This window comes from Bos mutus, chromosome 3, assembly GCF_027580195.1.
Source record: "Bos mutus isolate GX-2022 chromosome 3, NWIPB_WYAK_1.1, whole genome shotgun sequence".
Lineage (NCBI taxonomy): Eukaryota > Metazoa > Chordata > Mammalia > Artiodactyla > Bovidae > Bos > Bos mutus.
Window position 1 is genome coordinate 20,379,749 of NC_091619.1, and position 22,397 is coordinate 20,402,145.

Here is a 22,397-nt window from a genome sequence, read left to right on the forward strand (position 1 = left end):
CCCTTCCTCTTCCCTTTTGGGTCCTCGGCGTCGTCACCAGCTTTTATTTGGCACGTGGCGGCTGATGCGCAGTAAATGGGAGTGACTCTGTGCAGCCACGCTGCGAAGGCGGTTACCTCACTTTACTAGAGGCCAAACTGCCCGAGTGAGGCCAAGGAGCTGTAAACACGTGGAAACGAGTACAAAGCAAAGGGGGCGGGGTAAATGCAAATCAGCCCAACTGGAAGCCGAATAAAGCCTGGGCTCAAGCGATTTATACCTGGAAACTGCGTGAGGCGCTGTGGAAAGAACTTGAGAGCGGGGTTTTTTTTTTTTTTTTTACTTTTGGGACTAGGGCTTACCAGCTGTGAAACAGAGCAGGGGACTGGACGTGCCCCTTAGACTGGCAGTGACACCGAATGACTTTAAGTTTGGAATCAGAAACAAGCAATCTCTATGGGCTCGGTAGGAATCGCTTCAGAGCCTGGGGTGGGGTCGCCTTACCGATCCGCTTGCTGTTCCTGAAACAAGTTTCCACAATCACAAGGCTGGAAAAGTTACTCAGCCCATGGGACTGAGGGGTGAGTCACAAGAACATGAGCTACAGGGAACTGCTTGATGTCCTTGGCTGGAACAGATACCACCCTCTGCTTCCCACCTCCCAAGAGTCACCCAAAGAGGGGTAGGAGCCCACTGGGTTCTCATTCTAAAGTGCAGTGATAACTAGAAGAAACGAATCTACATTCCTTGGCCCCACTGGGTCTGGTGCTGGAAAGTAGAAAAGCTGCAAAGTCACCACGCCCTTCAGGGGGAAAAAAAAAATCCTTTGTAGTTGGTAGCACTACAGTTTATGAAGTGCACTTTCACATGCATTATCTCATTTTATCTGACTGAACACATACTCTGTGCCAGGCACTGAGCCAGACACAAAAATGGGTGAGGCAATAAATTTTTAAGAGGAGCTTTCAGTCCAGTTATAGAGAGAAAATAGAAACTACTACCTACAGTTTCAGGTAGAATGTGGTAGGAGCTATAAAGAAGGGGCAGATTCCTAAGACAATTCATAAGACAAGGATATCATAGGCAGCTGGGTAGGATGGGGGGAATCAGCAAAAGGTTAATGGAAGGAAAATTGTAGGAGTAAAAGCTTGAATGATAGGAAAGTTTTCAAAGAAATAAGGATTGTAGAACAGGATTTTTTTTTTTTCCTCCATAGAAACTCTTCTTACCCAAGTAAGCTCATCTATTTGCATGTCTTTACAGGTGGCAGTAATAAACATAACACTGACAGAGCACTTATTATGGATCAGAAACGGGTCTTAAGTGCTTCATATGTAATATTTATTTAAATCTCACAGCAACCCATTTTACACATAAAGTGACTTGAGTCATGTAGAAGTTAAGGTACTCTTTAGGCTCATGTCTCACAGGCTTCTTTTGCCTCTGGCCTAGCCCTTGTCCTGAGCCCTGGCTTCATCCATCCAGGTAGTTCCTTCTGAATATCCACGAGGTAGCTAGTAAAGAAGTGTCATCTTCCCTTATCAAAAGAAAACCAATGACCTCTAGAGTTGCACTGGGTCTGCCACACCTGACCCCGCAGTTACCCCTGGGCAGTAAAACACTCCTCCCTGACTTCAATGCCCCAAAGAATACACCAGGGAGCTTTCCCTTGTTCAAGGGTAGCAGAAGTGAGTCAAGGGACTTCCCTGATGGTCCAGTGGTTAAGCCTCCACACTTCCACTGCTTCCACTGCGGGGGGCGTGGGTTCAATCCCTGGTCAGGGAACTAAGATCCTGATGTGATATGGACAAAAAAAAAAAAGACTAGTGAGTCCAGCAGGCCTTTAGTGAAGTCAGGAGATCACAGATGGGCAGTACATTTCTGGCTCACCTGATCTATACAATGCAAACCCTTATGCTGCTTGAGGCCCCGTGTGAGTTTCTCCTTGCCCTGCCCTCCAGTCTTCTTCCATGGTCCTTGGAGTTCCCATGTCCCAAGGACAGCTTCACGGGTGACCGACACTATGAATAGCTTCCCTCTTCATTTCTGTCAGAGGGAGCTGGTACTGCCAGGAAGCTTTCTAAAATGCAAATCTGATTCAGTCCCTCCTCTACTTAAAATCCTTTGACCAAATATCTCCAGAATAAAATCCAAATTATGGCAATCAAGGCCCTTCAAAAGAAGTTTTCCGCCTCCCTCTTCTGCTTTATCTGCTACACCTTTGACCCATACCACAGTATCTGATTTCCTGAATGCACCATTCTCCCTCCATAACTTACATGCTATTCCTGCAGCTGGGAATGCCTTCCCTGCCCTCATTTGTATGTCTTCAAAATCCAGTTCAAATACCTCCCGTAGGAAGCTTCCTCTGATGCCACAGCCCAGTTACATCCTTCCTATATGCCATTTAGCACAGGCTGCTGACTCAGGTGTTAACGGTTGGTTCGCTTGTCTCTTGTCCCCACTAAACTGCGAGTTGAGAGGCAGGAGCACCTAACAAAGAGTTTCACACTGAGCAGGTGCTTAATAAATGTTTGCTGCATTTCAGACAAAGGATAGCATGAGCGAAGACGCAAAAGGGTCTGTCAAGGAATGGACTGTGCTGCCTGGTTGGCCTAGAGTCCAAGGGATGTATGTGCAGTGGAGACACATGGACTAACCCTGGAAAAGAGGTTGTGTCAGTTCTCTGAAGGTCCTGGGAGCCCTGCCCAGGAGTTTGGACTTATCTGGTGGGCAGCGGAGAACCATGAGATGTTGGATGATTGGTGTTGTGCTAAAGTTGGTAGGATGGGTTGGAGAAGATGAAGGCTGGGGTTAGAGAAGACAAGCAGCTATTAGCTCTATATTCCAGTCTATGACACTGTCGCTTGGGCAGATGATTACTCAAGGCCACACAGCTGGTAAGCAGCTGAACTAGTTCTGGACTGTGCCACATCCAGAGATCTTTGTACCACCACACCATAGCAGGTAAGCAGTAGATGGGGCTTCAAGGTGGTCCCAGTGTGAATGGAGACTCCATTAATCAGGACAGGATAGGTTATATGGCAGACACAATAAAATCTGTGGCTTAATACAACACACTTATTTTTGATTAATGCAAAAGTCCACTGTGGTGCTGGACAACACCTTAAGGCAGCTGAGCCATCCAGGCTGCTTTGATGTGTTTCCACAGTTCCCACAATAGGCAAAGAGCACTCAGAGAATCACCTACCAGCTTGATTTTGGAAGTGACATACATTACTTCCAGTGTAATCCATCGGCCAAAACTAGTTTGATGACCTCACTTGACTACACAGGGACTGGGAAACAGTCTTCTAGTGCCTAGGGAGGGAAGAGGACAGGAGATATTCGTGAGCAACAGTAATGCCCACCCAGGCTTGTGACTATAGAGGGGCAGGCCAAATAGCCTAAGGAACAGACATGGGATATACAAAGTTTGGCTCAGGATTTGTCAAGGCTGTTCTTGTCACAGCCAGCCAGCAGGGGAGCCTCATTTGAAAGACAGTACCTTCTTACCCCTTTCCTGCTCAGCATGGTTCACCTCTGCCCCAGCTGAGGAAGAGAGGCAACATCTGTAATGACTCTGAGAGGGAGAGAGGACTGGTACAGATCACGTAGTTTTCAGATGAAGAGCCCAAGGAATGGAAGCATTCTGTGGTACCTGCATATACAGCAGCCAAAGCATGGAAACCATGGTTTGTGGATCTTAGGCATTTGCAGGCCTGTCTCCGCCGTTATACGAGCCCTTCATACTCCATCTTTGCCTCTGCAGCACCTAGTGTGAGCCTGGTACAGAGGAGTGGCCAAACCCTGTTAGTAGTGAGCCAAGCCCTCCCTATGGCTTCCCTGGTGGCTCGGTGGTAAAGAACCTGCCTGCTAATACAGGAGACGTAGGTTCGATCCCTGGGTGGGAAAGATCCCCTGGTGAAGGAAATGGCAATCCACTCCAGTATTCTTGCCTGGGGAATCCCACGGACAGAGGAGCCTGGTGGGCCACAGTCCATGGGGTGGCCAACGACTTAGTAACTTAACAAGCCCTGCATATGCACTCTCCTCCACAGCGCCTGCACCTGCCCCACCGCTTGGCTGTGCAGGGCATGGGGCTGCGAGAGTATGAGTCACCAGCCTCTGCCAGCCTCTGCAGAAAGGCAGGTGGGGAAGCCCTTTGGGGTAGCGAGGAGGGCAGAGAGAGGCTCCATGGAACTGTTAAAAGCACTTCAAAAGGAAGGGGTGGGGCAGCTGCCCCTGCTGGAGGGAACTCTGGGTGCTGTGAACACGGAATCCATTTGTGCCTAACATAATGCCTGGGCAAGTTGCTCCCATGGAAGAATTTTCAGTAGGCGAAGGTCTCCCTCTACCCCACTACTCCTCCACCACACACACTCCAATCATTCCTGACTTGGCCTTGGGCAGTATTGGTTCTTCCCTTCCCTGCTTCTAACCAGACAACCCCCCCTTAGTCCTCGGGCTGCCTCTGCTTCTGACAGAGCATCTGGAAGAAATTCTCACCTGAAACCCCCACCTCAGATATGCTGAGTATCTGGCAGGCTAACCACCATTCTTTCCTGCCAAGGTGAAGCTATGATCTCTCACCGTGACAGGGCCACTCAGCCCTTCCTTCCCCTCCTCAGCCGACCGCACCAAAGAAACCAGAACCCAGGCCGAAGTATCAGAAACGTGTATTCTTTTTCTTTTAATAGTAAACCTCTTTACAACAAATATAGTGAAAGAGTTTTCAAACAAAACTCATAAGAATCTCGAGGACTTTGTCTTTTCTTATTGTGTAGAATACTAAGAAAGCATCACCATACAGCACGAAAAGAAATATTGAAAACAAATCAACAGCCACACACTTGGACTCGCCCTGCCCAGGACCCAGGAGGAGCCCCAGGAGTGTGGGTGATTGTCGGGTTTGAGGGTGGGGCACCTCCACGGCCTGTCTCCCCCTCCCTCCGCCTCCCCGCCTTCCCTCTGGAACTTTAGTGGGGAAGACAGAGAGAATCCAGATTCTCCATATAACATTCCAGCCCCTCCTCCCCCATACAAGTCCCATTCCTTCTACCAACTGCTTAGGGGACGGAGAGAGGTGGTAAGAGGGGAGATGAGGCATTCCCAGGCTCTATGTTGCCTCTCCTCCATGAAAGCCTAATTGCACCCCCCACCCCACCCCAGGGGATTCCAAAGAGTCAGTTAAAAATATATAGATATAGATATTTCTAGATACACTTTTACATCATTTCTGTCTCTCCAAACAAATAAATAATCAGCAAGAGAAGGTGCATTACTTCCTTCCTGTTCAAGGTGGGAAGGGCTGGATAAAGGTCAGGGGTCAGTCTCGCTGCATTGTGTGCACTGCTGGGGGGAGGAGAAATGGTGTGTTCCACTGTGGGGGGTGTGTGTCGGGGGGAGGGTCCTCTTGCCCACTATCCCTGAAAGCTGTGGGAAACCTGGGGAGGGGAGGGGCATTGGATGACTCCAGTGATTACTTTGGCAAATGCCCAGTTCTTTGGAGGAAGGAGTGGGTGGAGGCAAATTTGGCTTGTGAGAAGAAGAAATGAAGTCTCTACTTGAGATCTGGGTTCTCAGGGACCAGCTCATTGGGCCGGCCAGGAGCCCGCTACCCCCAGGAGAAACTCTGGGATACTGACTTGCAGAAAGGTCACATATTCAATCACGGATCAGCTCCTGCCCCCAGGGATAGAAAGAAAAGGACACATACACATCCACACATGGTAATCGAAAGCCAGGTTTGCCGATACAAGGCAGAGGGCAAAACTGGTGAATATTGCACCGTGAACTGCAGGGGCCCTCACCCCCATCCCGGGTTTAACGTGGCCGAGCCCGGCCTAGAAAGGGGCTGGGCTGATGGCGGGAACAGCCTGAGAGGGAAGGCCAGCCATTCAGCGCTCACTGAGCACCTGTCATTCACCTTTCACCCACTCAGCACTTACCGAGCACTGGCTATGTGCCAGGCGCTGGGCAAGGCTCCGGGGACGCACACATGCATGCGCGAAACTACACCCTGGCTTCTTCCAAGGTCCTGATCGAGTCTCCTCTATTCCTGACACTCCCTCTAGGAACCTGCAGAAGACTGGGCATGCTGTGTGCGTGCCCAGCTGGCAGGGGCTGGGGGGGCAGGTAAGCTGTAAGGAAGAATGACTGCCCCAGCACGGAAAAAGCTTCAGAGAGGAAGAAGAACTTGAGTGTCATCCTAAAAGCAGGATGGGGGTGGGGGGAAGCGGGGACTCCAGGAGAGGGACCTGTGCATAGAGGTGTGGGCACTGGGTGGACAATTGTGCGTGGAGCTGCAGGAGAGGTAGGGCAACAGGGAGAAGCGAAGAGGGCCAATGCCAGATCCCCCCGAACTGAAGTACAAACATTAGAGTTGAGGGTGGGAACAGGTGATGGAGCAGAGAAAAGAGAGTGGGGCTCAGGAAGGAGGGTCACAGAGCAGGAAGCCAGGGCTGTATGGCTGCAAGAGCCATCTGTCCCTCTGTAAACACACACTCAGGCACACACGTGCACATACACAAACACAGGCACGCGCGTGCGCCCTCAGAGCTCAATTCACACGGAGACTCACATACATGCCCAGACGGGCTCAGAGACACAAAGGCACACCCATGCAATCATACACACACACATAAATACAAAGGTACACTCAGACACATAAATACCAGGTGCCCTCATAAACACACTCAGGTACCTGTGCGGTCACACGAACCCCTCTGCTTCTGTTTCCTTCCCTGCATCAAGTGTTGGAATACTGCAAGCGGCTGGATCGCAGAGGCAGGCAGAGACTCACCTACCACACAACCAACCGGGCCTTGTCTAACTCTACTTTCTCATCGGGATGAAACCCCAAGGGAGCACTGCAGCCCTTGGGCAGAGGAGCTGGGCTTCTGTGAAGGAGTGGGGCAGGCCCCAGTCTGCCTGCCCACGTCACCCCAGGCCAGGCCCTGGAGGGCAGGGGGTGGTGGTGGGTTGCGGGCCGGGGGCCTGCCCCCTCCAGTTTGATCTGTGATCCAGCCTGAGGTCCCTGGACCCCACGTTTTGGCCGCCCCCACTGGGGAGGCAGCAGAGAGGGTGGACTTGGGGGGAAGGGAGGGGAGCAAGAACAACAGCAGAAGAATCTCGTCTGTACAGTACGGGCCGTTTGAGTCATTATTATTACAATATACTTTGACAAAAATAGAATCTCATTTCATATCAATACAACAACAACAAAAAAACAGTTTCCTGGACTGTTACACTGCTAACGTTTTCCAAAGGTTGCTATTTACAATTACAGTAGCCAAGAGGGAAGGTGGGATGCGGCCTGGGGGTGGTGGGGCAGGAGGTAGCGAGACAATGAGGGCGCCAAGAGCAGGGGAGGGGGGCCAGGAGCGGAAGGAGCTGGGAGGCGGGCAGGAGAGGGGCAAGGAGGAAAGAAGGGAGGCAGGCCTTCTTCGGGCCTCCTCTGTTCCCTCTCCCAGCCTCGCACACCACCCCAGGTCCACTCCCCTGGGGATGTGTACGTGCAAGGAAGAGCGAGTCCCCTCACTCACTCTAGTCCCTGGATGCAAGGACCCCAGGGTGCCTGAGGCGTCTCCTGCGGAGCCACCTCCCTCTCCCGGTTCGCCCTGCACTTCGTGGCCAGCTTTGCTGGGCTGGTGTCAGCTGAGGGACGGGGAGCTATTGCACTGTATATCTTAGAGAAAACGCTGGGGAAGGGAGGGGGCCCAACTCACCCCCTGCCCCAGCCCCTCGGCCCCTCCTCAGCTCTCTCCTCATGGCTCTGTCTCTCTCCTACTGTGCTTCACAGGGGGCCCCACCTCAACCCCCTCCCCGACAGCCCCGGATTCCCAGGCAGCCTTCCAGCCCCAGTGCTCGCTAGGCCAGCACCTCCACACCTTGGAGGCGCAGCTCACACAAGAATGGGAGAGTGTGCGTGCGCGTGCACAGGGGCGTTTGGGGCCCAGGCCTGGGTATTCTGCCCCATGGGCCCGTGGCCACAAGAACAGCCCGGAGGCAGAGACCCTTTTCAGAACCTCTGCCTCCTCTTCCCCCTAAAACACACCACCACTCATTGAGCCGACTCTGGGGTCTCAGTCTATTGTAAGGGGTTTTTGTTGTTTGGTAGTTTTTTTGGTTATTTCCCTCTATCTGGGGGATGGGGTGGGAGGGCTCCGCATGCAGGGCTCGGCGCCTGTCCTTTCCCAAGGCCTGTCGGGCCCCCCACCCCCTCCTGCAGCATATGTGTACAACGTGCAAAGTGTCCCCCCCTTCCCGCAAAAAAGAGCCCCTCCCAGCCAGTGAAAATGGCGGGGGGTGCAGAAAGAGGGGATGGGTGCATCCCCTCTCCAAAGCGAGAATCCAAATTAAAAAAAATATAATAATAATAATAATAATATAATAATTATACACAAATGTAACCGTCAACAGGACACGGAGCACAAGAAAGGAAGTGGGGGGTCGAGCAGGAGGAGCCCAGGACAGGGAGGGGTGGGCGGTGAGATTGTCAACTCTTCATCAGGGAGGCGGAGAGGAGGGGAGTGGGGATCGTCACTTTAATGTCTGTGAAGAGAGGAGATGGAGAAGGGGGTGTGAGGGCGTGGCCCAGACTACAGGCTCTGTGCCCCCACGCCCCTCTCCCAGTAGGGCCAGGACTCTGGTGGCAGGGCCAGCTCTGAGGGGGAAGTCATCAAGCAGCAGGACTGATGCTGGAGGCAGGGGAGATGGGCCTCTGGCGGGGGAAAAGGGTGCCAGTCCTGCCCTGTGAGGGCTGACAGAAGGGCTAGCTGGCCACAAGGCCTTGTGGGTGGGAGACGAGACAGGCTGGGGGGCTTATGGGGCAGTCCCTGGGTGGAGCAGACAACGGCAGACAGGAGGGGCGACGCTACAGTACCCAGGTGTCGAGTCGCATCCTCTTCACAGCTGAGCCCTCAGCCTCAGGCTCTGGGGCTGGGCGCAGCAGGCCCAGTGTGGGCCCGAAGTCCCCCCGTCCATCATCCCGGTCCCCCGTCTCGTAGGAGCCCCCAGCCGGGCTGCTGAGAGCGTCGCCAGGCTCAGGGCGGGTAGCCGGAAACACAGCTGGAGGCGGAGGCGCAGGGCTGCGCTCACGGCTGGGGGACACTGGTTCCGACTTGATGCTGATGTGGGGGTGGGTGGTGACTGTGAGGGCGGCACCCACGTGGGGCAAGGGGCTGCCCGGGCTGGAGATAGGCAATGGGCAGGAGTGCAGGGGACAGAAGAGAGGACATGAGTGACAGAAAAAGTGAGGGGAGGTCACAAGACAGAGAAAGGACAGAGAATGAGAAGATGGGAGGTGGGGTTGGGTTGGGGACAGGTGGATGGAGAAAGAGACCAGAAAGGCAGGGCGGCCGGGGGTGGCGCCGAGGAGGGAAAAGAAGAAGATAAACCGTGTTAGTTTTCTTTCTAACCCATGTCATCTTCTGCAGCCTTGGGGGCCCCCCACCCCTGGGCTGGCTAGGGGAGAGGCTCAGGTGGGTCTCCCAGGCCCACACCAGGGATGCCAGGCCTGCCACTTAGTGGCTCGCATGCTGTCCACTGACAACAACCCTGAAGGGATTTCAGATCTCTGAAGGCCTCTCCTCTTCCCCCCGTCACTCTCCCGCCACGGACACCAGCAGGGCGGCCCCCAGGACTCACATTAGGTTGCTGAGAGACACAGGGACCAGGTGGGGCTGCTGCTGAGGTGGCTGTTGTGGCTGCTGGGGTGGCTGGGGTGGCTGCGGCTGCGGCTGCTGCGGAGGCTGCGGCTGGGGTGGCTGCTGCGGCTGCTGCCAGGCAGTGACGTTGCTGAGCGACAGCCCCCCAGGTGAACTGAAGGCTGGTAAGGAGGAGAGCTCTGCACTGGTCAACTGGTAATCTGTACAGGGTAAGGGAGGAAAGTGAGGGGGAGCTTCCCACTGTGCGAAAGAGAATAGAGGCTCCCACGCCCTGGGGAGCCGCCTCCAGTTCTATCAAGGTGGGGGGAGCTGTTAATGATAGCTGTGAATAATTAAATCAGCCCATCTGAACTCAGTGAAGACGGCACTCAAAGAAACGCAAATCTTAACCACGAGGTGCTGCTTTTTAACAGGATGTAAAAGAGAGGTGGTTTTTTAAAACAAGTGTTGAACTTTTTTTTTCCCCCAGCCATGTGTAGGTATCACTTTTAGAATGCCAGTTTTAAAAAAGAAGGGGAAAAAGGTAGGTAGGGAAAGTCTAATATATGTCTAACTGTCATCTCTTCGACTGCCAAGTTCCAAGTGCCTTTCTGGGACAGAGGGGAGTCGAGGGAAAGGCTAGGTGAGTGGCGCCTCTGAAACGAACGACTGGAACCACCATTCCTCAAGCCCAACACACAGGACAGGTGGCAGCAAGGGTTCCAGCTGCTGCGCCCACAAACTCAAGTGAACGCACCTCTGCTGCCCAGGAGGGCCTGTGAGGGAAACGGGCCTGCGGGACAACCGCCCGGGGTCTGGTGATTTCCCCATGAGGTGGCGCGTCTTATTTTCCAAAATGCCTGTCTCAGTGAAGAAACTGTGATGTTTGCACTGTCACAGAACAAACAGAACCGTGAAATGTTTCACAATTTACACAGCCCTGTTGTATTTCATGCCGCAGCCTGTTTGGGACTGTTTAGAAAATGTCTCCCCTGAGGAACAGGGTCGACAGCACTGTGCTGTGGTGGGGAGGACGTGCCGACCAGCCGGCCCCCTGCCACACCACCTGAGGGGCTGTCTGCTGCAGCCTCTGGAGCGGGGAAGACAGGATTATCTGTGTAATGGAACAGATAGGAGCAGGATGCGAGCCATGGGGTCAGACTTCCTGGCCACCTCCACTCACAGGCCATGTGACTTTGGTGAACTCATTCTGTCTGTAAACTGGAGGCAATAAACCTGCCTGCCTCACACAGCTGCTTTGAGGACTGAGTGAGTTAATGCATATGAAGCTTAGAGAACGGTGTCTGGCACATAGTAAATATTCACAGGATTCACCTGCTGTTATTATTCACTCACCAACAAGGTAACTGCAGCCTCAAGTTTGAGGAACTCTCCCCAGGTCACAGTGAAAACCAATGGCAGAGCTCAGACAAGACCCCAGGCTTCTTTATTATCTTTGAATCTCACTCTATAGATGGTCTATGCTTGCCTCTGGTCTTACAACAGTGTTAGCCAGGAGTGTTGAGACACTTAAATTTAAAAGGCAGACCAAGGGCAGACAGGAGCCCGGAGGACCAACTCTTTACAACGTTCATTTCAGAAACAAGGACACCAACTCTGAGGAGCGCGGTGCCTTGCCCGACGCCCCCAGCCAGTGACTGGTAGGGACTCAACCCCCAGTCCTGCACTTTCCCACCACACTCCCGCCCTGTCTACCTACAGATTTGACTCCCCACCGGCCCCTTGGTCTGCTCTTAGAAGGACCACAGCCAGACCTCTGCAGCCAGTGTCAACAAGGGGCCAGGCCTGTCCCTTACCCGTGGTATTTCCAGAGGCAGATCACCCCCAGCTGGAGTTTGGACGGGGGCCAGGGACTGTAAACAGTGAACAACTAAACAGCAACGTGTTCACTGGGGTTCTGTTTGTATACAGAGGGTCACCTGAAAACACCTGCTGTTTAGACTGAGATCTACTTAACTACTCCTGCAGCAGGAGGAACTGGAGCCCCTGGTTTTCCAGAGGATGTGAGAAAGCCCAAACACTTCCCAGCAGGGCTCCGAGGGCAGCCCAGGGTCAGAATCTCCTTTCTCACCAGCCTGACAAATAGAGTCTAAAGTCTGGCTTTGCTGAATGTCTGTCCCAGGTTCACGGACACCGACTAACCTCCCTCCTGCTCCACAGAGACCGGCGAAGGACCTGAGAAGACGGCAGGAAACCACCACCATGGGATTCTCCAGTCAACAGCAGCTCCTGAGCGCTACCCTCTACCAACCACCCAGGCTGCCAGGCCCAAAAGGGCCTCAGAGACCCCGTCCACCCACAACTCACTGGGGAGAACTCCTGCTGGGCTCCAAGGGTGCAGCCATCTGAAGCAGTCCTCTCTAAAGCTGCCCAAGGACACGACAACTCAGGAGTGCACACACAGGAGCACGTGCAAGGGACAACGGGCTGCACAGACACCCGGTGATACACTCTGGACCCCCAGCACACATGCCAGGTCTGCCCCTCAACATGGGGCAGTCCCTCCAGCACTTTCACCTGCCCTAAGGGCCTTTCCTACACACAGGGCTGGGTTCTGGATTTCTACACACAGGGAAGAGGTGGGATTCTGTGGCTCTCTGTACTGGTGTCTGGGACCTACCTAGCATGATTCAACTCTGGAATGGGGGCTTGGAGAGTGGGGAGAAGTTTAGCGGTCTCTGGTCTAGTCTGATTTCACTGCAGAACAGCCCTGATGCAAGTCACTCACAGCTGAGAGAAGCTGGGGAACATAAGAGGGCTCGCCTCAGTGAGAAAAACAGACCAGGGTCACAGCCACACAGATGCTATGAAGCAAGGTGACAAGGCATTTCTGCACTGGGAAGTCCTTCTTGACACAGCAGCTTGGAATGCAGGCGAGGATGTTCCGTCACAGACTGTTCCTGGGAGGGTGTGAGTGGGTGACAGAGGCCGGGACAGCCCTGGGGACCCAAGACAGTCCAAGCACTGGGTGTCCTTTCTGAATTCTTCTACCCAGAGGCCTCCCTCATGTCACCAAGTGACACGTCACCTTCAGATCCCCTCCCCCACCTTCATCAGACTTCAGATCCCCTCCCCCACCTTCATGGGACTTCCTCCTCCCTTCCCCCATCATCATTCCACCAAGCCAACATCAGGGTTAGAGCCCGCTTCTTCCTCCTCCACCTTGCCCTAGAGTCCCTACTTGGCTTCCCCAGGAAGCTGGATACACCTTCCTAACTATGCTTCCTCTCGGGCCTCCACCGCCTCCCTCTCTCTCATTTCTTCATCCTCCTCCTTCCGGACCTGGACATGCTTCCCTCCCCACTCCCCGACCTGGTCAGCCTGAGTCACCCAGCTGCTCAGCCCACCTCAGACGGGAGCTGCCCAAGGACAGGGCTCTCCATCTCCATCAGATCCTATGTAAAAATAAGGGATACTCACACTCACTTAAATTTGATTTTTCCGACGAAAACAATGAATAATTCTTCTGTAACTATGTCTTAGAGACAGTTCCAGGAACACCAGCACCGTGTGAGTGGCATCTGATGCTGCTATCTGCTAAACCTGGCACCCTTAATTAGGCAGTGTGCTGTGTGTGTGCTCATTCATGTCCAGCTCTGCGACCCCAGGGACTATACAGCCCACCAGGCTCCTCTGTCCATGGGATTTCCAGGCAAGAATACTGGAACGGGGTACCACTTCCTGGGGACTCCCCCAAATCAACACCTTCCTCAGATTGGGGTAGCCCCCAGAGAATACGTTGTGTTTCCTCTGTGGTCCCACCCCTGCCCCGAGGTCAACAGCACCCAGCTACGTGTAACATGGACACTCACCTGTATTGTAGGCAGTGGGCATGGAAGAGAAGGGGAGGCCCTGGCTGAGTAAACTCGGTGTTGCCACGGAAACCACTGGGGTGGTGAGCGAGTGGGTGGACTGGGAGACCCCGAGGCGCTGGGCATTGTTCTGCAAGAGAAAACAGTCTGTCAGAGGTGGCAGATGTGTGGGCTGCTTTACCCAGGTCCCCCACTCCAAAGCCCACCTGGGCAACTCAAGGCCCAGGTGGGATGCCTCAACATGGAGGCCCCAGAGATACACACACACACAGGTGCATACAGAGATGCTGAAATCCACAGACAGAAACGTGCACACACAGATGTACTCCCACCTACACATGTGCAAAGGGGAAGGTGCACATGCTGGCCCTGTAGCCCCAGCACCAGCCGGGGCGCCACCCCCACTCTCCTCCTGGCTGGCCCCTCCGTCCGCCACACTGCAGCACACAGCCTGCTCGAAGCGCGCTGGCATGTGTGAAGGGAACGCGGGGCCTGGCGTGGCGTGTGCCTGCGTGTACGCACGCGTGTGTGGGGCTGTCAGCTCCATCTGCCGCTGAGTCACTTGTTTATTCCAACTCCACAGTGGGGCCGAAACTGCCGCCGTGTTGGCCGCCAAAGCCTGCCTGCCTTTTCCAGCCTCTCTGGCCTCCCGTCAGGGAGATGGGAGGGGGGGGGAGGAGCCCCTGCCCCACTCCGGCTGAGGGTGAGTATGTACGTGTGTGTGCGTGAGAGAGAGAAAGAGTGGCTGTGTGCGCCTCTGAGTGCCTGTAAGACGGGCTGTATGCAGGAAGGAGCACACGGAGATGGGGGAGGCAGGGAAACCCACAGCCAAGGACAACTCTGGCCTTGCCTGGCCTCAGCTTCCCCAGAAAGCCAATTTTCCTGTCTGGCTGGCACTCCGCTGGAGGGCCCTGTCCTAGGTGGGCCTGAGTAGAGTCAGAGGACAGGGGCCTAATGCAGGCATGCTGGACACAACAAGATGGGGCCTCTGAGGCCTGGGGCACACCCGCTCCCCTCTCGCGCACATGTGCACACACACGCAGAGATGAGTCTGCACAAAAGCAACATCACAGGAAGATGTCCACAGACACTCAGGTACACACATGTGCACGTGTGACCCCTTGCCCCCACCCCATTCACTTCTGTATCCCACCTGGCACTAAGCACAACTCCTGGCAGCTAACCGAGCACCACGCGCACACACAGGTACAAGGACAGGGCACACACAGCACTCCATGCTGGGGCCACAGAGCAACGGGCTTGCCCGGGATTCAAAGCCACAGCAAACACCTCACAGCCTCACTTACCAGATCTAAATGGTCCTCAGTCTGGGAGCAGAAATAAAACCAAGGGGATGGTTCAGTCTCTGGCCTTTGCCCTTCCCTCACACCCCTGCCCCCATGGCCATCCCATCTACCTCTGCATCAGAGCAGGGCAGCTCTCTGGCCCAGAATGACAGAGCTCTTCACTGATCTCCGAAGGTGCTATCTCCCAGAGCCCACCAGTGAGGAAATCCTCACAGGCTAACCCGCGTCCCTCTGCTGTAAGGGCAAGTCCTCCTCTCATCCCCCTGTTATCACCAGGGAACCTTCTCTCCCACCTTGTGTCCCGTTTCACCCCGTGAGGCTGGTAATTCTGTGTTCCAACCTCTCGTAAGGCCCTTTGGGAGGAAGAGCTCATAAAAAGCCACGATTCCACATTCTCTCGGGAAGCCCTGGCTGCTGGTTAACTTTCATCTCTTCCACTGGAGGTCAGCTTTGTCCTCCCTCCCCACTCTCCCATTCCTCAGCCCCTGCCCTTGGTCCAAACACCCCACTCACCAAGTGATGCATTAACCCCTTTCCTCCCTGGGAAGTGATGACCCTTAGGTCAGGCTTGCGGCTGGGGGCTCCAAGCTGGGCGCTGTGGGCGGGTGGGGGTGGAGACTTGGCAGGGATGACCTTGTTTAGGCTGTTGCCGTTGGCCACGGGGAGGAGGCCAGGGGAAGCCCGAGCACTGACATAGCCATTTCCTGGAGAGGTGAAAAAAAAGGGGTAAAAGGAAAAACATGGACCTACCACTTATCCTTATTAGCTGTGCCAGAACGCCTGTCACCCAGAACTTCTCAGAATCATGCTCAGGTTTTGAGTAGGGCCTGAGTTCTCTAGTTTTCCCCTAAAACGACCTTGTCTTGGCAATAGGGGGAGAACACTCCTTACTCCTCAATCATCAGGTTCATCCCCATGACTCCAAGCTAGATGTGATGGGGCTAGGTGGTAGGAGCTGGTCACCGATGACAGGAAGTCTACCACTTGCCCCCAACCAGGCCCATAAAGACACAGGTTGTGCAAAGGTGGCAGCCTGAAAGCTAAGACTCAGTGAGGATCCTGGTCACAAGATCAAATCAATACTCAGACTGCTCCCCTTGCCTTGAGCTGGGAATGCCAGGAAAGATGCACCATGAACTTGTCGTGGTGGTGTTACTGGAACTAGCAGACTGGTGACATAGCTGCCCCCATAGTTAGACTGGTAATAAGCAGAATAACCATCTTTTACACTTGTTCCACGCTCCATAACCAACACAGGGCCTTCACATACATCTCAGCATATTTAATCCTCACACTAACCCTGCAAGACGGACAGGACACGTATCATTAACCACATTTACAGAAGCACAAACAAAGCCCGCTTGGCAGAGGTGTGATGTGTCCAGAGCCACACAACCACTTTCTACTGCTGTGCTTGAGGGTCTACAAGGATCATTGTTCCTTAAGGTCTGCAGACATTTCTCTGGCCCTTCCTTTGCGGGGGGAGGGGTATTCACCCATTTCACGCCCCATATATAGCTATTGCCAAGGAGGTAGTAGTACATGGCGCCTGGGGAATTCTAAATCCCAGAGATGTGGGAGTGACCACAATCAGAAGTGTCACCTTGCTCTGTCTCCTGAGAGCACACTGCTTCCCTGGAAGTGTGTGGCTGCCTCCATCCCAATTCCCGGATCACTCCGGGAATGGCAGGAATGTCAGGGTGACGTCAATGGTGACATTCGAAGTCACAGTCACCAGCGGACAACGGCACAGGCAGGAGGGGCTGTCAGCTGCTGGGGGTGGAGGTGGGGGTACGCACAGAGGGAGCAGCCTTTCTTCTGTGGTTCATAGATGTGTGCTCACAAGTACACATCTATTGTCTGGATATTCCCATACGAGTGAGAATATCTGTGTGTGAGAGTGTATGTGAGTCCATGCCTCTATCGTCGGCAATGTCAGATATTCGTGTCCTCCAGACCCCAACCAGACACCCCTAACTCAACTGGAAGACCCTGGAACCTCTCCTCCCACTGGAAATGTTGGTGAGTTCTCAGTTTGCCCAGAATTCCCTAAGCCTACGTCTTTGTTGATAATCCGCACCAATCACTGCTACAGACAAAAAAATCCAGGGGCTTAAAAGTCCTCAGACTTTGTATACCACCAACTCAGGTCCTGCGATCTTTCTCTCGTCTGACCTAGGTCCCTCCTGGTCCCTGGACACCTGAAGCCACTGAGCAGGCAGACTCTGGCCCACTCCCAGACAGAAGAGCAGCTTTACTCACCAACAGGGCTGGGGCAGGCTCCGTTAGCACTGCTGAGGTCTCCCCCCAGCATGGCTCCTGCAGGAAAAAGAACCATGAGCTGACAGGATGCCCCCTTCCAGGGGGAGGCCTGGGAACTGAACAGGGAGAGGAGTTGCAGCCCCTTCCCTCGGGAGCCCCGCACATGGGACAGCGCTGCAGTGGGGGACGTGGGACAGTCGCTGTGGAGACAGAGTCCGCACGTCCTCACACCTCACTGCCGCCTCCCCCAGCCTGTCGGGTCACTCACCTGCACTGGCTGGCCGCTGGGGCAGGCCGGGAGACACGCTGCTCCTCTGCAGTGCTGGCTGCTGGGGGGACAGGAGCCGTGGGTCCGTGAGGGACGACGTCACCAGGGAAGGGGTGGCCAGGGAGCCGCTGGGATTGCTGAACTGCAGGGAGCTCTGACTGGACACGGGCACCGTGACGGGCATGGCAAAGTTGGGGGCCGGGACAGCTGACTAGACAGAAGAAGGAGAGGCAGGGTCAGGCCAGGGTGACCCCTTAGCCTGGACCCACTCTGCCTGGGAGGGCAGGCCGGGGCTTCTCTATAGTCTCTGGGCTGTGTGTCCTGTGGCCAGCAGCAGCTCGATCTCTCTGCTCTGGGCCCCCCTGGAATCATGCCTGCCCCTCCCACCAAGGAAGGACGCAGGCTGGAGTGCTTTGGGATCCAGTTCTGGCCCAGAGAATGAGAAGAAGACTCTGCTCACTGCAGATGGACCCGGGACACCTAGAACCCCCCTAGTGGAGGTGGGTTAGTCCTCAGCCAGGCAGGACACACAGAGAGCAGGTTAGAGGCCCTGAGTATAGACTCCAACTCACACACAGAGCTGTTAAGGCCGAGCGCATGGGTCGGGGCGTCACCTCACTAGTCGTCTCTCATCCGCCCGCCTGCTATAGAGGGTGTTCACCCACCTCACTTTCTTCCCCTTCAGCAGTCTCTGCCTCCCCTCAACAGTGCAACTGAGTATCTTGGGCTGGGGTGTCAGAGCAGGCTGAGAGGGGCCTCTCCCCAAAACAGATCTGGACAAAAAGCACATACTCTACTTTCTAGTCATCTAAGGATTTCAGTCCATCTACACACTTCTTGCTGGTGAGGGGGACACTCCAGGACTCTCCCAGCTTATGCTCCATGACAAGGGTCACGGGTTTATCACAACCAAGGTCAGAGGGTCCTCAGTGGTCACCAACAGCCCCACGCGGCTCAGAGCAGAACATCCACCAGAGGCCGCCGAGGGCCGGGGCGGGGCGCAAAGCCACACCATGCACCACAGGGAGGCGCTCCTCCATGCGACTACTCACGGCCAGTCTATAACTCTGCATCATTTTATCAAATTCCTCGTCTATCTTTTTATATTTCTCCTCCGTCTGGGGGGTCAGGGCAAACACCTCGTCCACCTCAGGGCTCTCACATTCCCTGTGCTTCTTGTGCAGCGCCTGGGGGGAAGGGGCCGGGAGGGGGGCCAACAGAGAGAGAGTGAGTGGGGCTCACCCCGTAGCGCCGGAAGAGCCCGTCCAGCTCCTCGCTGGCGCGCCGGTACTTGTCCTCCAGCAGGGGGCTCTGTTCCAGCGAGTCCTCCCCGTCGGGCTCCGGGCTGTCGCAGCCGTTGAAGCCCTTCTTCCTCAGGGTCTGTAACCGCACCACCACCGTCAGCAGGGGTGAGGGTCCTCCCCTGCCTGCCCTCTGGCGCTCCTTCCAGCCCCTCCCCAAGACTCCCCTACTGTCTCCCCACCTCAGGGTTCTCAGCCCCCTCCCCTCACGGTGGCCCACCCCTCCTGGGGCACCGTGTGGCTCTGTGGTTGGTGGCAGGGCGGGGCATTTCTGGGGGATGGGTTGAGGGGCCAGCCCCGAGCCGCTGGTGCCTGTGCAGCCTTAGGCGAGCCGGCCAGAGGCACAGAAGGTCCTCAGGAGAAGGCAGCTCTAGGGCTGACTGCCTGACTCTACCCCTGGGCTCTATTTAAAAAAAGAACAGAAGAGAGAAGTAGAGACTGAGACAGAAAGGGAGAAGAATAAGAGGGAGAAAGGCAAAATCGTTCCTTGCATTTACTGAGTTCCTAGCATGCACCACCTTGTGCGCTGTCCCTGACCAAAGGCTCATGCTTTTCTCGTGCATTCATACAGAGCAGGGCACGCACGCCTGGTGCGTCTAGAGGAGACCCCCAGGCCGCCCTCTCCACGCTCAGAACATCTTCACAGATACTTGTTTTGTCTTGGAAATGAATGTAAATTTTACTTTCTAGTCTAGAGTAAATCTGTTTTCTCTAATATAAAAATAAAGGAATTTCCTCCCTATCTGTTGAAATCAAGTCTTGCTCCCAGAAGGCAGGCCTGTGGCTTCCCAGGCGCCCTCTTCATCGGCACAGGTCCTGAACCCCCAGTGAGAGAAGCAGACACTGGGCTGCCTCATTCAATTCACAACACTCTTCAAAGCAGGCACTGGCCCCATTTCATGGGGGTGGGCACCAAGGCTTGTGGAAGCTAAACCACCTGCCCAAGGCCACACAGCCCGTAAAAGGCCAGAGCTGGATTCCAAAGCCCATGTCCTTTAATGGTTCATCAGGTCGGCGCTCTCTGAAACAGAAAACAGAGCCACGGGGACCCACAAAGGGACAAAGACAGAGCAGGAGAGATGGAAACAAAGAACGAGACAGAGAAAGAAAGAGTCAGATGCAGGAGCACATCAAAAGATGGAGAAGGAAGAAAAAAGAGAGAGAGAATCTGAGAGAAGACAGAGCAGAGATGTCATGTTATACCTGACAGATGAGAAGAAAATGGCTCAGACAGTGCTGGGTGGGCGTGGGCTGAGTGGGCAGCCCCAGCTGACAGCTACCTTGCTGCCCTCCTTCCTTCTCGGGCCCGGGGTTTGTGTGAGAGGATGTGGGTTTATATGCGTGTGCACATGGGTGAGGGGGCTTCACGGGGCAGGTGTACACGTGTGTGTGCGTGGGCGTGGGGTGTGCAGCTCCAGGCGGGGGCGGGGTCTGCGCGTGGCCCACCTCGATGATGTCAGCGTTGGTGCGGCTCTCATGGGGCTCGTTGTACTCCGTGTACTTGAGCAGCACCTTGTCCATGTCCGTGCTGGCGTACTGGAACAGCTTGTTGGAGTGGTTGAAGATGATGAGCGCGATCTCGCAGTCACAGAGCACGCTCAGCTCGTACGCCTTCTTCATCAGCCCGAACTTCCGCTTGGTGAACGTCACCTGTAGATGGGTGGGTGGGCAGCCAGGTGTGGCTCAGTCAAGGGCTGCCCAGAAGTTCCACCCACAGGCAGCTGGACATAGCCCCTGCCTCAGGGTAACACAGCCCTGTTCTTAGGAGCCTCTGTCTGGGGAAGGAACAGGTCAGCACCTCTCTGCCAAAACATGGCCAAGACACAGCCTGGAGCCAATTCACTGAAGGCAAAGAAGTCAGATGGACAGAACTCCACACCTCTGGGATGGAGGCTACGAAGAGGTTAGGGAAGGAGAAAACAAGAGCTTCCAGGCTCTTCCTTTGGGATAGGAGGAGGGGAGGGATTCACCCTGTGAAAGGGGAAGTGCCTGGGCATGTTCTGAGGCCTGCACGCTGAACGTGGGAGGGACGCAGGTCTGCCTGGCCACAGCAGCGGTGAGCCCTAGGGTTCTAGGACTCAAGACTCCTAAGAGATGCAGGGAGATGGGGGTTCCTCTTCTCCCAACTCAGCCCTTGCCCTTCCATAATAGACTCCAGAGCCCCCTTATTCCAGGAAGCCTTCTTGGAGTGGCTAGAAGGATTGGAGGCAGAGGCCAACTCCCTATCCACAACCACTCTGTGGGGCTCCAGGATCCCCTCACCTGTCGGTTCCGCTCATCGGTGATTCGCTGGATCTGAATCTTTTTCCTCCCCATCTTTTCTGGGGATCCTCAGTGCCAGGAAAGGGAGGGGATTGCTGGGTGGCGGGTCTCGGCACACCTTACACTGTGCTCATGAACGGTCTTGGACCAGCGCTCAGTTCATGGTCTGCAGGACACCTTCTGCACAGCCTCCTGGGTGGGGAGGGTTACAAGAGGACTGTCAGCCGTAGCTACCTGCAGCCCAGCTCCCTGGGCACACCGACCAGGCTCACAGCACCCCTGTGAGAGGCTGGCAGCATCTGAGCCCCATCCACAAACCGAGGAGATGGTGGTGAAGAGGTGATGGCACGCTACAGCCAAGCACAAGCTAGAATTCACTCAGGCCCAGGACTCTGCTAAAGGCTTTCCCCACACCATCACAGCTGCCCTCAGGCTTCAGGTCAGACAGAATACACTCAGGAAGCTCCTTGACTTCCAAGGGTCTGGGTCCTAGAGAATGCCTCAGGCCCTCCTTTCTTCCCAGAGCTCACCCAGAGCAGAGACACCTGGGCTCCCCGGCTGCCCCACTGGCCGAGGATGGCGGTTCCCATACGGAGCCTGGTGCAGAGAATGGGCCGAGTGAACACACTCCAAGAGTGTGAACAGCTCACACGGGGTACCTGCTACCAGAATACCAGTGTGTCTGCGCCCCTGGCTCAAGAACATACCAGTGCAGGTCCAGAGCAGTGGGTCTCACACCTGACTTGGAGCCCTGGAGCCTGCAGATCCAGAGTAGGGCTCAGGCTGAAGAAGCCCTCTCTCCCTTCAACCAGGGCTCCTGGACACCAATCTGTTCTACTCAGTGGGCCTTGGCCTAAACTTCAGGCTTGAAGAAAGGATTCTGCTGCTTTAAACAAACAAACAAACCCTCTAGACCAGAGGTCTGTGAATTTTTTCTTTAAAAAGCTAAATCGTAAGTATTTCAGGCTTCGCAGGCCATACACTACTCAACTCTGCCACTGCAGCGTGAATGCAGCTGTGGACAACACAATTAAAGGAATGAGTGTGGCTGTGCCCCCAGTAAAACTAGATTTTTAAGAACAGGCGGCATGGCCAGATTTGGCCCATGGGTCATAGTTTGCACACTCCTGCTCTAGAGGAATGAGCCATGTCTAGAGCCCAAGTTCAGACTAAGAGTAGTGCTCCCCAACCTTGCTCAACTCCGAGCAGCAGATAAAATATAAGATCAGTGCCATACAGGAAAGAGGCTGCTGGCAGCCAGGGGACACAGGCACCAGGTAGAGGGACCCCCATCTCAGGACACCTACAAACCCATCACGGCCCGCTACTCGAAGAACTCCAGTTCCAGAGCCAGGAGGGGAAACGGAGCCCCACACTGAACAACATGAGGTAACGGGATGGACGGAGGCACAGAGATGGCAGCCACGCTCGAGCCAGAAAAGGAGCATGCTCGGGGTGGACAGTGCTCTAACAAGCCAGGCGGCTGGGGTGGGGGTGGGGGAGCAGGAAGGGCCCAGGATGGAGGCACAAGATGA

The 22,397-nt window shown here is 54.9% G+C and overlaps 1 protein-coding gene across 4 annotated transcripts in view; it reads right to left on the bottom strand.

The window, feature by feature from the left end:
• Nucleotides 1–4,646: 4,646 nt before the first annotated feature.
• MEF2D (myocyte enhancer factor 2D) overlaps nucleotides 4,647–22,397 on the bottom strand; it is a 33,048-nt gene continuing 15,297 nt past the window's right edge. The window contains exons 2-12 of one of the 4 annotated variants that reach the window (XM_070367351.1): nucleotides 20,863–21,054; nucleotides 20,047–20,250; nucleotides 18,542–18,679; nucleotides 17,300–17,510; nucleotides 17,032–17,088; nucleotides 15,283–15,473; nucleotides 14,770–14,790; nucleotides 13,463–13,592; nucleotides 9,631–9,850; nucleotides 8,867–9,173; nucleotides 4,647–8,535 (exon numbers count right to left, since the gene is read on the bottom strand). In XM_070367351.1, coding sequence (XP_070223452.1) covers nucleotides 8,524–8,535; nucleotides 8,867–9,173; nucleotides 9,631–9,850; nucleotides 13,463–13,592; nucleotides 14,770–14,790; nucleotides 15,283–15,473; nucleotides 17,032–17,088; nucleotides 17,300–17,510; nucleotides 18,542–18,679; nucleotides 20,047–20,250; nucleotides 20,863–20,916 — 1,545 coding nt within the window. In that variant the 5' untranslated portion in view covers nucleotides 20,917–21,054 and the 3' untranslated portion in view covers nucleotides 4,647–8,523. Of the gene's footprint in view, nucleotides 8,536–8,866; nucleotides 9,174–9,630; nucleotides 9,851–13,462; nucleotides 13,593–14,769; nucleotides 14,791–15,282; nucleotides 15,474–17,031; nucleotides 17,089–17,299; nucleotides 17,511–18,351; nucleotides 18,487–18,541; nucleotides 18,680–20,046; nucleotides 20,251–20,862; nucleotides 21,055–22,397 lie in introns of all 4 variants that reach the window. The other 3 variants (XM_070367352.1, XM_070367354.1, XM_070367353.1) reach the window with 3 other exon arrangements.